The 13,750-nt window shown below is 41.1% G+C and overlaps 1 protein-coding gene across 1 annotated transcript; it reads left to right on the top strand.

Annotated features, from left to right (window-relative positions):
* Positions 1-2,872: 2,872 nt before the first annotated feature.
* Positions 2,873-12,992, top strand: LOC128732823 (protein apnoia). Its single transcript, XM_053826227.1, has 3 exons — positions 2,873-2,975; positions 12,659-12,792; positions 12,864-12,992. The coding sequence occupies exons 1-3, from the start codon at positions 2,873-2,875 to the stop codon at positions 12,990-12,992; spliced, it is 366 nt and encodes a 121-aa protein (XP_053682202.1).
* The last annotated feature ends 758 nt before the right edge of the window (positions 12,993-13,750 follow it).

Here is a 13,750-nt window from a genome sequence, read left to right as displayed (position 1 = left end):
AGCCATGAACGATAGTTAATTTTACGTAAATTCACCGCTAACTAGCCACCCCGTAGAGATCTAGGTTTATTTATTTTCCTAGATCTGCTGACCTCTATTACTTTCCTTCAGTTGGGTCACCCCTGCGAAATGGTACTTTCTTCGAAAAGATTTTCCCTGAAATGGTACATCCCGCGTAAGGTTTTTCGCGAAATGGTATTCTGCGAAACACCATATTCCGCGTTATGGTCAACCGAGAATTGATGTACCGCAAAATGGTATTCGGTGAAATGGTTTGTAATGATGGCGAATATTTAAATGCTATCCGCTTTATTTTATCAGGCTAAGCAATGGGGGGAATTGTTTTCTATTTTACTGTGAGGAAAATTTGTATATTAAAACACCCATTAACTCCTCAGAAATGTGCAAAACTCGAGATTGTGACTAAGGTCATCCGAGAATCACGATTTATGTACAACACGGTTTAATTTGTGGCAATACGAAGTTTGTCGGGCCAGCTAGTTATAAATAATAATGCAAGATATTTCGTTTAACACGATAATTTATTTCATTGAACATAATACATATTTGTTATAAAAAAACTTGGAGGCATCAACATATCATGTTATCACCCTTCAAACAAGCACGCACATATAAACTGCCATATGATAAGATCAATATTTCCCCATAATTACATCATTTTTTACAACAAATTCCACTTATAACATAATACTGTTTACAGACGTTATTTCCTTTGGAAGCCGCCAATTTTGTCACGTTACTGCGAGGCAGGCTCCGTCAGTACGCCCATTAAACCAGGCATAAATTAACTTTTACTGGCCCAATCGAAACAATAATCCTCGAAATTGGGTGCCGCACGACGCGTGTCTGCCCGGTAATTACTTTCTATCTTGTTGTTCCGCGGTTCGCGATGCAGACGGCGAAGAACCAATTTCAATGCTACTCCGCTGCAACTCATAAACCACTGCCAGGCGACACTTTAGCGAACGGAATAAGTGAAATTTCGAGAGTGTTCCGCACGTATTAGATCCTGTTTGTAGACCCGCTTACCGATTATCACCCTGCTAGACATCCTCAACCGCAAAAACTGGGTCTTAATTGACCAACCAAGAACTTGTCATCGTCTCCGTACGGTTTCACCTAGTGATCCATATTTCTTTCCGCATCGGTTGCTCTTTTAAACAAACTGATGCTCACCGAACCGGTTAAATGATGATCGCAACCTTGCCATTTAATACGGCCCAACATGCGTTGTGCTGGCTGTGTACATTGCGCCGCTGCTGCTACGGAGAAACTGCATCGGAACAACCGGAGAATGCAACCTCGATTGTATCTGCACTCGGTGCATCAGTGTCAATTCCGTACACTTGTCACCGTAGTTGCTGCTAGTTTTTCCGCTTGGTCAACATGTTTTCCATTGGAAGCCAACCAGCCGAATGGGTTCATGTTTTCACCCAGGTCTCGCAGGCACGTGAGTGACATCCCTCATTGTTTGGACGATCTTATGATTACTCGTTTGTGGAGATTACTACATACAGCAGCCGATTCGCAATATCCGCCAGTGGTGGTTGCGAAGAAAATTACTCGATGCCATGGGAAATTAAATTAGGATCGTCATAGTAAGATAGTAAGATACTACAATGTAGCTGCAACTTTTACATGATGTTACCGGCAACCTGTTTCAACTAGGTTAAAACATATCGGTACGTTCTTCGTCATCCGCAGAAAACCGCTAGAAAATTTAAGGGGGTATTAAGTATAACTCTCGATTGGAGGCACCCGAGCACTCAATTCATGGTTTTGATTCCAGTTTTGAATTCCATGAAAAATAAAGGTTTTAAAGGTTTTAATTTAATAGAACTACATATGTCATTTGTTTTTGTTACAAAGTGATGAATATACCTACCTATCTATCACATATCAGTTGTGGTACTTTTGGTTCTGATACCTACTTATTGCTTGGTTCTCTCTAAAAAACTGGAAATGAACAGATTGCAGTTAAACCCAGCATTTCACCTACAATTTAACTACTTGCTTAGCTGTTATTTTCATTATGTGGTCGTGTCGGTTAAATTAATGAACTAGAAATACTATCATTTGAATTTATTGGCATTACATGTATTTGACACATACCAACACTATTTTTCGGAATGCCCAAACTAATGTAATGACGCTGCATTGCAGTATATAGACACATTGAATTTCATATCAAAAACCTTTATCCAAAATTTCATTGTTTATCGAGTAGTGAAAAAAATATAATAAAATTTGAACTTGATGTTTAGTCCAAATATCTAAAACGATAGTGTAATTTACATAATAGCAGTTACCGACCATTCTCAATTACCTGGATTGCCGAAGTGGGTGTTGAAATAGCATAACAAAGAATCCAGCGAGCTAGTTATGTACACCGTGAATTGAACGGCTCATTTCTTTACGACTTCAGGCATGTATGCATTCCATCGAAACGGAAAGTGCGCGCTTCCGATTGATTGCAACGATTGACAGCCAGCAGCGCAGCGGCAGCGCACGGTAGCGTGAAGTGAAATTAGCATCCCATATTCGATTTTTGGAACCCTTTCGCAAGTGACTTCCCGCCCCAATGGTTCCGCAGGGCCGTTTTTGGCCGAACAGCTGCTGTCGCCACTGTCGCTGCAGTTGGAATTCGGACCAAACTGATGGGTGGAAGTCGTGCGATATTCAAACTTGGTTTAATTTACAGTCCGCGGCTCGCGCCGTGCTGCATACAATTAGCGTTTAAAAGACCCTGGAGGTCTAATTTCGGGACGCAGTCGAAGTTTGGGTGTCGTGACAATTTGATTGAACTCGTGCGCTGTTGTTGTAAAAAAATTCTATCGAAGGAGAACTAAAAATGGTGTCCAAGTACGAAACAGTAATTCTAGTCTGTCTAGCCGTAGTCTGCCTCGTTCAGATGGCCCATTGTGCAAACCAAGATGTGGATCAGGACGTTGCAGGTCAGTGAAGCTTCGACAGTGGGAAAGTTAATCGATTGGAATCGGACGATTAACCAGTGATTTGTGGTTTGACTGTCTATGGAGAAGTGAGTGTGCCTGGTGTCTAGCGTTGGGGAAGAAAATGGAACAGGTGGTTGGAAAAAGTTCATTGTTTTACAATGCAATTTTGTGGTCGTAAATAAAACAGTAATTTCGCTTTTCGTGGAAAGTGTAGTTGAATTATGATAATCGTAAAACGCTGTTTGGAAATTAGTCAACCGTGACATGAGGTTTAACTCCTAAATTGAATTTAAGCTATTTTCGGGTTAGAAATTCGCTCGTTGTTCTTTGAAAGCTTAAACAACTTGAAATTAAGCTTGAAATGAATGATAAGTTATTTAAATAGTGGCCAGAGCGTGACACATATTATTGCCATTGCTCGAATCAAAACATGGTTGAATATCTCTGCTTGGAGTTAGTTGAAATCACATTTTAAATCTTCTTTATTATATGAAAATCTTAACGAAACCGCATAAACGAAAGATACCATCGAACCAATTCGATTTCTCAGTACGCATAGAATGAAATCAACAGGTAAAGCATTGTTTATTCAAGTCTTTGTTGCTTCACATTACAACAATCAATATGATTGCAGAGATCATAAAAGTTAGTTTTAACACCATGTTTTTTGATTCATTTCATTTTTTTTTGTCGATAATGCGAAACACGAATTGGTTTGGGATTTTTGCATTTTAAACATTGTATTTTAAACTTGCATTAAGGCTTCTTGAAGATGATCGTTCAAAAAACATGAAGTGCAGTACCATGAATTGACACTCCAGGCTTTGTCCGAAATGAAAAATGGCTAAACGACTAAGTTGAATTTTCTCGTGGCCGCCAAGCAATTCAAACACAAAAGTCAGTTTTGTACAGACTTGTGAAAGCACGCACCGCTCCGGTAACCGTGCTAAAACATTCCCCTCTATTCATAGGTCACGCGCTCCCGGTTTCGGTGTACACTGAAGTCGCTTTTTACGCGGTTTTTTTACGCGTTTCGTTTCTACGCGATTATTTTTACGCGAATTTCGGAATTTACGCGGTTTTTTTACGCAATTTTGATTTACGCGGAACGTATCCTTCGCGTAAAAAGCGACTTGAGTGTATTTCGCCTGCTCTCGTTCGAATTAATGTGATACCGCACCTCAGTGCCGATTTTTTCTGTTCGGTACAGTATTATGCGTGTTCGGTGCGGTCCGGACTGCTCAGGGCCAAAAATTCGATAATTTTTACTGAGCAGCAGCAGCTCATATGAGTGATTCTCGTTAAAACGGGGCCACTACTGACACGAGGTCTTCAAATATTGGAACTTTTGCGCTTAATTGGTTGAAAATGGTTAAAAAATAAGAATTACGCTTTTGGTACCTCGAAATAGTCGACCCCTCGTTCGCCAAGGGGCCTAACAAGTTCAAAAAGAGTTGAATTTTGAGCAAACCTTGATCTCTACATCGTGTGATATTTCATAAATTTGCTATGAAATAACCAACAAATAGCCCGGTTCTGTAAAGAAGGAGAACAGGGCTTTCAAATGGAGTAAAAAATTTTTTGGCGGCCATCTTGGATTTGGTCGTCATATTCGCATTTTATAAAAAAATCGCCGTTTTCACCATGAGCCCCCCAACCGAATTTCATTTAAAGACCACCATTGGAAAGCTGAGGAAAAATACTATACGAAACATTCATAAAATTAGGTGTGCAATGGCATTAACTGAACAAAACAACCGCAGTTATTTGTAGCAAGGTTCACAATTTTCATATAATTATGGTGATATTTCCAAAATTTGCTATGAAACAAACTACAAACGATACGGAAAAAAAATCGACGGCCATCTTGGATTTCTCCGCCATGTTGGATTTTATCAAAAAATCGCCGTTTTCGCCATGATACCCCCAATAAATATCAAAACACCTGTTTCTCCACTAGCACGTAGCACAACCGAAAAAATAGAAGCAATCGCTTACGCGTATCCGCTCTTCACGATGGTTTGGAAAACACACAATTATGATCACGTTTACTTATTCTATAAATTAAACAGCTGTGAATACGGTATCACAGAACAATTCTACTTCTTTTTATCACGGAAAAACACAAAAATTCCCCTCTGATATGAAAATATAAATCAATTTTCATTCACTAGCTATTTGCAGCATATGGTGCTCTATTTACACAACTACAAATATGCGAGCAGATGCGCCTGCAACTCTTCTATCGCGTTGACATAGCTAGTTTTTAAGTGACAACCAGTTGCTTATGGTTCATATACACTAGTATGAATAATCTAATGTAATGAACACTAGCACTAGAAGCAAGCTGTTGTCACTGCAAACTAGTTATCTACAATAAGCCGGTATGTAGGCAATACCGACACTTTGTCCGTTATGACGCTATCCATCTGTTTCTCTTTTGATCTGTTTTTGAAGGACAGTGATCAACCGGCCTCCCAGTTGGCTTCGAGGTATGACGCTGGCCTAATAAGCCAGTCGTCGTATGTTCGAATCTCATCTGGGAGAGGCTATTAGAGTCAATAGGATCGTAGCAACTGGCCCTGCAATTGTCCTGTACTCTAACAGCTGGCTGCGAAGTCTGTCGTATAAAAACAGAAGGTCAAGTTTCGATAACGGAATGTAGCAACTAGGCTTTGCTTTGCTTTGCTATGCTAATCAACCGAATAGGACCCTGGGTGGTGCTATTTTCTCACTGTAATTTCTCAGGCTTCTTCAAATAGATACAGTTGGTTTTTGGTAGACGATAACGATAAGCCTTTGATAAGCTCCAACAATATGCCATTAATTAGTTTTAATGTTAATTGCGCAACCAAGAAATTATGGTGGACGTACGCGCTATACCACCTAGTGAATTATTCGGTGGATTGCTGTATAACTGTTATGGTTTGTATCCTGCAGGTTTTTTCCTCCTGCCGGATATAGAAAATGACACAGACACCAGTATAGAAAATGGGCCTAAAATAGCCGCAGCAACTTCATCATTTCTCGCGACTATAACTCAAATTCAGTAACGTTTCATTAAGACCCAAATGCATCACGATAGTCAGGGAATGTTATTCTATCAATTGGTATAAAAATCTTGTTTCGAATAGATGTAGTTTCAATGTTATTCCTGAATATTGTTCAGGCTATCGCTTAATTGGCTGAAAATACCCTCCCGTACCGTACTCCCCATACCCGAAAACCCGTTGGCCGAAATTTTCATCATGATCGGTTCGACTTGCACGATCGTCGAGGTGAATGCTGTTCTTACTTGCTGTCGCTCGTTCGATCTAAAAACTAGCGGAGAGCCCCTAAGATTAGGTAATTGCAGGAACCCGGTAGATTAATTGTTTGCATGCAACCTTTTTTTTTGTATGGACGTTATCACTGCGACCAGTATTTTGATCTATTGTAGTGTCTTCCAGTTGTTTTTTCTGTTTTCCGAATTTCGTTCTTTTTGCAGTTTCGCTATAGAGTGAGCGAGCTGCTCATTATCTGTGCTGTCGATGTTTTCACCATTTTTACCTTTCATACTTTTTACTATTTTTCAGCCAATGACATTCTCTAGAACCAGGAAATGTGGAGACTAGTTTTCCTACTAGCAGAGTTGTTCTAAAGTTGTTGTGATAACCGATATATGACCAATTTCAGTCGTAATAAGGTTGCTTGAACTAAATGGACCTAAAGTCACATCCCTGGCACGAAAGTCATTGTCATACATTTTTCTTGAAGCCGTTTGAGCCAGGCTTGCTGGCTCGATTCTATGTCAAATTTGACAGCAGCTGTAAGAATTACGCAATTATACGGTTTTATGCTTCAGAAAATTTGTTGCATGTAGGATGTAGATAGTGAAAGATGTTTGTTTTTTTGTGTTATCGGCAACGTAAGATAGGAAAAATACTGACTTTTGACAGTCTTATTTTTTACGATAAACGAAAGAGGGGAAACAACACGCAGCATTCATCATACTGCGCAGCATTAAATACATGCGTTGTCCCGTTTAAATTTCGTTTCAAAATTTGTTGTCTACCTCTATTACTACCACTATCGAAGGCGGCTTCAGCTGACAGCTGTCGTGACAGGGATCTGCCTAAAGTGTGCTACTTGGGTATAAGTTTCCCTTTGAAAAGAGGAGCCTGGAATAAACCCATGCTAAAGTCACTTAATATCGAATGGCCTGATTCTATTAAGATTAGAAACCACGACTACTCTCTGGTCAAGTCAGATTCGGTCACCTTTTGGCTTCAGGGCTCCTCTTGTATGCGAGTTACCGCCGAAATAGCGCGATGGCCTTGAGTAGCCACTCTTTTTGATGCGTTTTACTCTTACTTGAACCCTCTACTGTTCAACTCTGCCAGGTAGGGGATATTTCTCTTTAAATCCTTAATGTTTCATTTTTATATGTTAATGTACAGTGTGTTCAATAAGCTGTTGGCTACCGACGCGCAAGGTGTCGACTTGATGTCATTTGTTTTTTGTTTACCGCGCGCGATGAAGGAGTACCGCAACGTCGTAGTAAAGTTGTTTGCGAGAGGTGAGCGACTCGGCGACATATTTCGGCGGTTGAAATCCCACGGGCTGAAGCGGAATTTCATCTATAACACCATCCGTCGGTACCGGGAGACGGGCTCGGCCAAGGACCGTGCTAGATCCGGACGGCCGCGTTCGACGAGGACGCCAGCAGCCATCAAGGTGCGGAGGGAGTGGGTTCGTCGAAAAATAAACCGCTCGTCCGGAAGACCGCTGTTGACCTGGATGTGTCGATCGGGACTGCCCACACCATCATGGCGAAGGACCTGGGATGCAAGAAACGCAAGGTTCACGGGGTAACGGAGGCTACAACGAAGAAGAGGCTGGACAGAGCAAAACTGATACTTTCGCAGCACGCTGGTCAGGATATCGTGTTTTCTGATGAGAAACTCTTCATCTTGCAATAGCCGCACAATGTCCAAAATGATCGGCTGTGGGCGCCGACGTTGGCCAGTATACCCCCGTCCTACATAAATATACCGCGGTTCCAGAGCGCCGCGTCGGTGAAGGTTTGGGGGCCGTATCCAAGCGTGGGAAGCTTCCACTAGTGTTTATCGAGAAAAACGTGAAAATCAACGCAGCATACTATAAGACCGAGGTTCTGGAGAAGGTTGTGGCCCCGGCTCTTCGTGACCTCTACGGGAAAGATCGTTACATCTTTTAACAGGACGGTGCACTGACACACACGGCGAATATCATCCAAACGTGGTGTCGGGAGAATTTGACTGATTTTCTCGTTAAGACTTTGTGGCCTTCTAGCTCCCCGGATTTTAATCCCCTTTTCCTTTTTCGCGCAATAATTTTTTTCGGAATTTTTCTGAGTTTTTGTTTTTAATGGACGATAACTTTTGAATGCTAGGTTGTGATGTTAATATCAAAATGTCAAGAAATTGGATCCGAACTATTTTTTTATATTGTCAATTCAAAACAAATTACATGTGGGTCTGGAGCTCCAAAAGTGAAGGCCGTCTACAGGCGGCCTTACTTGTTAGAGGGTTAACTATCGCACCCTCTATCTTTATCTCTCACTGCCTCCATATTTGCTTTCGTCCTGTGTGTCTATCTCTCTCGCCCCGTCTATATTTACTGCTTGCTCCGTATATCTTTCTCTGTCGCTCCAGTTATCTTCCTACTTTTCTCTATTACTCCCTTTTTCTGCACGCATCCTAGCTTATTAGTGCTATCATATCTTCTACTACTCTCTGTCAAAAAGCTTCACTCGCATATCCAAACCAATATTTGAATCGAACGAGAAGTCAACAGGCATCGTTAACTCACACGCAAAAGAGTATGAGAAACATAGCATTCAACGCTTACATCGCACACGCGGGCGTAAAATAAACAGCCGCAGTAGCTGTGTGCAGACATTCTGCTACCCACACACTCGCCCACGCACATCCTCACATCGTCTTCCTGCATAGCTTATACGCGAGTCAAAAAACTCGTGAGGAATCTGCTGCCCGTGAGGCTGGTGGTGCACTGGGATACGAATTTTGCCTTACTTTTTCTTTTCTTCTTCATCTTCGCCCTCGATTCTACTCACGGGCGGGAGTGTAACGATGAACGAAAGCGACGACTGTAGCTGTTAGCTAAACACACACTCGCAAGAACTTGTTGCAGTGCATGAATAAATATGAGCGAGAGTCCGAAAGTGATGCTTATGCCGGCGTGTTCGTTAGAATGAGCACGCGTGTGTGAGAAAATTAAACCACACGAGTGCGAATTTCGCAACACTGATCCAAGTCACCCTCTTACAATTGTGTACAAGTTTTGTGTCACCACCCACTCACCTTACTCATCGCTCGTTTAACCCAGCACCTTTTCTCCAAGCTACTTGTGCACTCAAGAGAAACAAAGCCATTTTTCCTTATTTGGATATATAACGGGGTTACATAAATATTGTTTGGCTTCGAATCTGGTTAATTTAAATTCAAAAATTTAAATTGTCGGAGTTGATGGTTAGGGTCCCTCGAGAGCGCTAGGATGACAGAACGCAGTAGCTCAATAAAAGATGTTGCTCACTAACGCACATTGGGATCTCAACCAATCAGCGATGGACACGTTAGTCTTAATATTCGAGCCGGTAGATGTTGGCTATACTTAATACAAAAGGCTAAGTGTGAGACATTTCCATTTGGGTCGTTTTAAGAGCCAGTAGTGTCAGTTAGTACCGTTAGAACCTTCGGTGACGCGGTCTACGAACTACAACCCGTGTCTTCGTCTACGAATCGAGCACTGCCAGCATAGATATTACGACCAAGTGCACAACACCATCGGCGCACCCCTCCGTTGCAAGAGGTGGAGTCATCTATCATCCAGTACCGTTATTCATGCGCATCGATAGCTGGACAACATGGTTCATCCGCACCCCACCGACCCCATAAACCACCACCGTGGTGAGTCGAAGGCCGAATAGCGAACGGCATGGTTAGTTAGAGTAAGAAGAGAATTCGGGAAGCCGAGCTTAAGGCGCAAGAGTAGGCAGATTCATGAGAGATTAAAATGGGAATCAATCATATCTAAGCTTTGTGTTAATAACTGCGCGTTCCTTATATTTGCATATGTTTTTCCGAGTTAGTCCGTCGTTAGTTGGTTGGTCAAGTCAAGTGTCGTTTTGGAAGCAAACACATCCTAGAATCTCATCGGGCATTTAACCATTGCGGCTTTGCGGCAGCCTTGCTGCCTCGCGCATAAGCAAAGACCGTCGTTACCCTCCCACGCACGTTACAGATATTCTCTCTTGTGAGATCAGACCACCCCTACTCCCTCTTGCCAATCCCCTCCCCATAAGCTTAGGCGTTCTGGAGTTATGGCGGAACATAACTACACTAGAATCTCTTTATACGTCCATTCATTTCATGCGAGTTTTTTATGTCCGAAATTTGGATTAAAGTACTTTTATTTTACGTCCAAATTTTGAACGATAAGTCCTCAAGGTCAATTTGTAGTCTTCAGAGGATTCAGGATAAAATTTTGAAAATGATTTTGAAGCGTCCTCTTTGGTTTAGTACATTAGAATTACATAGATTTACTGGTGTTGAAACCCTAGAAGCTATGTCAAACAAAATTATTTCAAATTTCCGACATGCTATTCTAATAGTGTTGAAAAGTCACCACTTGTGATTAAACACACAATATGTTATAGGATAGTTACTCTTAAGTATTTTATGTAATCGAATATTTACCCCAATAGAAAAAATCAAGAACAAAACCACTGTCCTGTTACCTTACAGAAATCAAAGATTACTTTATTACCAACCCTTCCTTCACGTTTAATACATTTTACAATGCGTTTCTTTTGTCGTAGGACTACGTCTTTGTTTACTATACTGGGACTGGGTAGCATTTTGTGAAATCGAAAATAGAAGAGTAACGTTTGAATGAAAGATTTCAAACGCTAATAACTACTAAACTACTGAATGGAACAGAACAATTTATATGTCGTTGGATAGATCAAATGACCAGCAATGTTATGGAGGGGGTAAGAGAGGAATTTTATGGAGGGCGTAAGAGGGGGGGCTGCTACACAAATGAAACACAAATTTCCTCATAACTTGAGAATAAATCAAGCAAAAGGAACCAAATTTGGCATGTGGCTGTTTTTGGAGAAAAGATTTTTTTCTATGGTGTACTGAGACCCTTTTCCTTTCTAAGAGGGGGGCTCCCATACAAATGAATTACAAATTTCCTCATAACTCTAGAACTAATAAACCAAATGGAACCAAATTTGGCATGTGGGGTTTATGGAAGCATGAATTTATTTTATAATGGTTAGAGACCCCTCACCCCTGTGGTAGGAGGATAAGGACTTTCATACAAATAAAACAGAAATTTTTGCGTATGTGCAATATTTTCTGCTATGTAACAAGCGGTAAGCTGTGAAAGTAAACAAGTAAAACCTTCTTGGAGCTAAAGACAATGAAACGACGCCGCTAACTTACATGCCTGTTGCCATTCATGTTGAATGAGAAGCACATTCGAATGACACGTCATATTTGCAGTTAACATGCTTTGGCTTTGATGTTATTTGTAATCAATGGCCCTTTTAAAGGCCACAAGCGAGTTAAAGTAAGATTTTTGAAACATGTCAAACACACAAATGACACAAATGAAGTAAGATTTTTGAAATTTTTGAAACACACAAATGACTTATGAGCCCCCGTCCACGTATTTTCAAAGCCACAATTGCATTCAATGAAGAATTGAATCTGAATATTTCGCTCATTTAAAAACATATGCCAGAAATGCAGTTTACATCAGTCTTTGATCTAATGATCTGATATAGTCCTATGTCACCCTATCGTACAACCCTTAGGGCGGTATACCTTGTAGTTTTTTCTCAAGGGCACATCCTTGCCGAAACACAATGCACTCTTTTCACATACTCTTCAAATGAAATGGCAAGCGTGCGCATACAGAGATATGAACATAGAGAATCATATTCAACCGAACAGTGCAGTTGTAGCGCACTTCCCCAACACGGTCATCGAACTGGCCTAGGTTTAATCATCGTACACACTTAAACAGTTCGGTAAATTTTACCGAAATCTAAACAACTGAACGTTCGGTAAAAATTTCGATCGTGCATATCGACGTTTACTGATCTTTAGTAACGTTTGGTAACATAAAAAAATTTACCGAACGTTCAGCTGTTTAGATTTCTGTAAAATATTATCGAATTCGGTGCTTTTTTCTAAGTGTGTAAAGCAGTGGTGGCCACGGTATAAGCATAATGCGGGCTAAATCAGATCCCCTCAATAGATCCGCGGCCCGAAATGACTTCTGCCATTAATAAATTCAACCTATAGTTCCAACCTATAGTCCACCATCCATCAAGCGAGTCCGCGAGTCGCAAGGATCATATTCAAGAGCCGTATGCGACCCGCGGGAAACAGTTTGGCATCACTGTCGTAAAGAATTGCTGACCTGTTGGGACAACTTCAACCTTTTGGTTTAATGAGACTTTGCCACTTTTTTTACGTACTTCCTAACCACCGACATCAAATTCAAAAGTCAAAAGTGCACTTAACATTGTGGATGGAGTATTTTCAGTTGTTTTTCTTTTTTTTTCTAAATCAGATAATAATAATTAAGTATCCGTCTTTTATTTGCCATTTTTATTTTAATAGAGAGCCGGACATTTGGTCATCACTTTCTGAAACGAATCAGCTTCGCCATCATCCCTACGGCGTTCGTTGTCGGCGTCATCACTACTCTGCTTTCAGCGCTAACTGTAGTCTCGATGAAGGGTCTAGGAGTTGGGGTAAGTGTAAAAGCATGCCTCCTAATCCTTTTTACTTTTTACCAAACAACAACACCTCTTCGTTCTTGCAGATCATTCTTCTAGTGCTTGCTGTTTCGCAAATTATAGCAAGAAGCGTCCCAGCTGCCATTCCTCCACCGATTGCCTACGCTGCACCGGCTCCCGGACCGATTCCTCTTGTTTACCATAAAGACTGGTAATACCGTCCGGTTACGATACGTACTAGTGTTAAGCTAATTTATTACCTATTTATTGTAATTTATTTTGTGCTCTTCACCTACGCAATCGATCACGACTGAGCGGTGCTGACGGGCCCGCAAACATTGTTTCTCACATAGTGAGTAATAAATGACTTTCTCCCCGATTCAGGGTTCACGAAAATGGAGAAATTAACTTTACTTTCAATGAAATGACTTTTATGACTAATTGAAAATGCAAACCGTGATAAAATTATAGCGAATTCCTCCTACCGTTGCGTTGTTCGTGGCACTCCAAAATTAAAAACAAAACAACAGTTGACAGCTCAGCGAACGTGCGTACGGTAAAAGTCACGACGATTTTTGGTTTACCGTCCGCTTTATGGGAAATGCAAACACGACAGGTGAGTTTCCGATCTAAGGCAGAATCTGGACTAGTGGGACAACGTCTCCTAATACACACTTGATGGCTTTGCGTTCGGTTCAATACGATTTCTCTACGCTTGAAGCGCTGAAGCGTTAATTGCGAACTTCATCAGATAATCATTCGAATGGGATTAGCGATGCCATTTTCCTGCTTGATTTTTCTTTTGTAGCGACAAAACTAGGAAAAGTACCCAAGGAATGTCGCGCAGCCTGTTCCGAAACGGGATCCGTAAAAAGGCATGACAGCAGAAAGGGAACTTGATGTAGATCTAGAGCAGTTGGGTTGTTCGTTGAAGTTAAGTGATAGAGAAAATGAAAGCAACGCACGGGTGGTG

This window comes from Sabethes cyaneus, chromosome 1 (genome assembly GCF_943734655.1).
Source record: "Sabethes cyaneus chromosome 1, idSabCyanKW18_F2, whole genome shotgun sequence".
NCBI classification, from domain to species: domain Eukaryota; kingdom Metazoa; phylum Arthropoda; class Insecta; order Diptera; family Culicidae; genus Sabethes; species Sabethes cyaneus.
The sequence above is the reverse complement of the archived record's forward strand: the minus strand, read 5'-3'. Positions and strand labels throughout refer to the sequence as shown.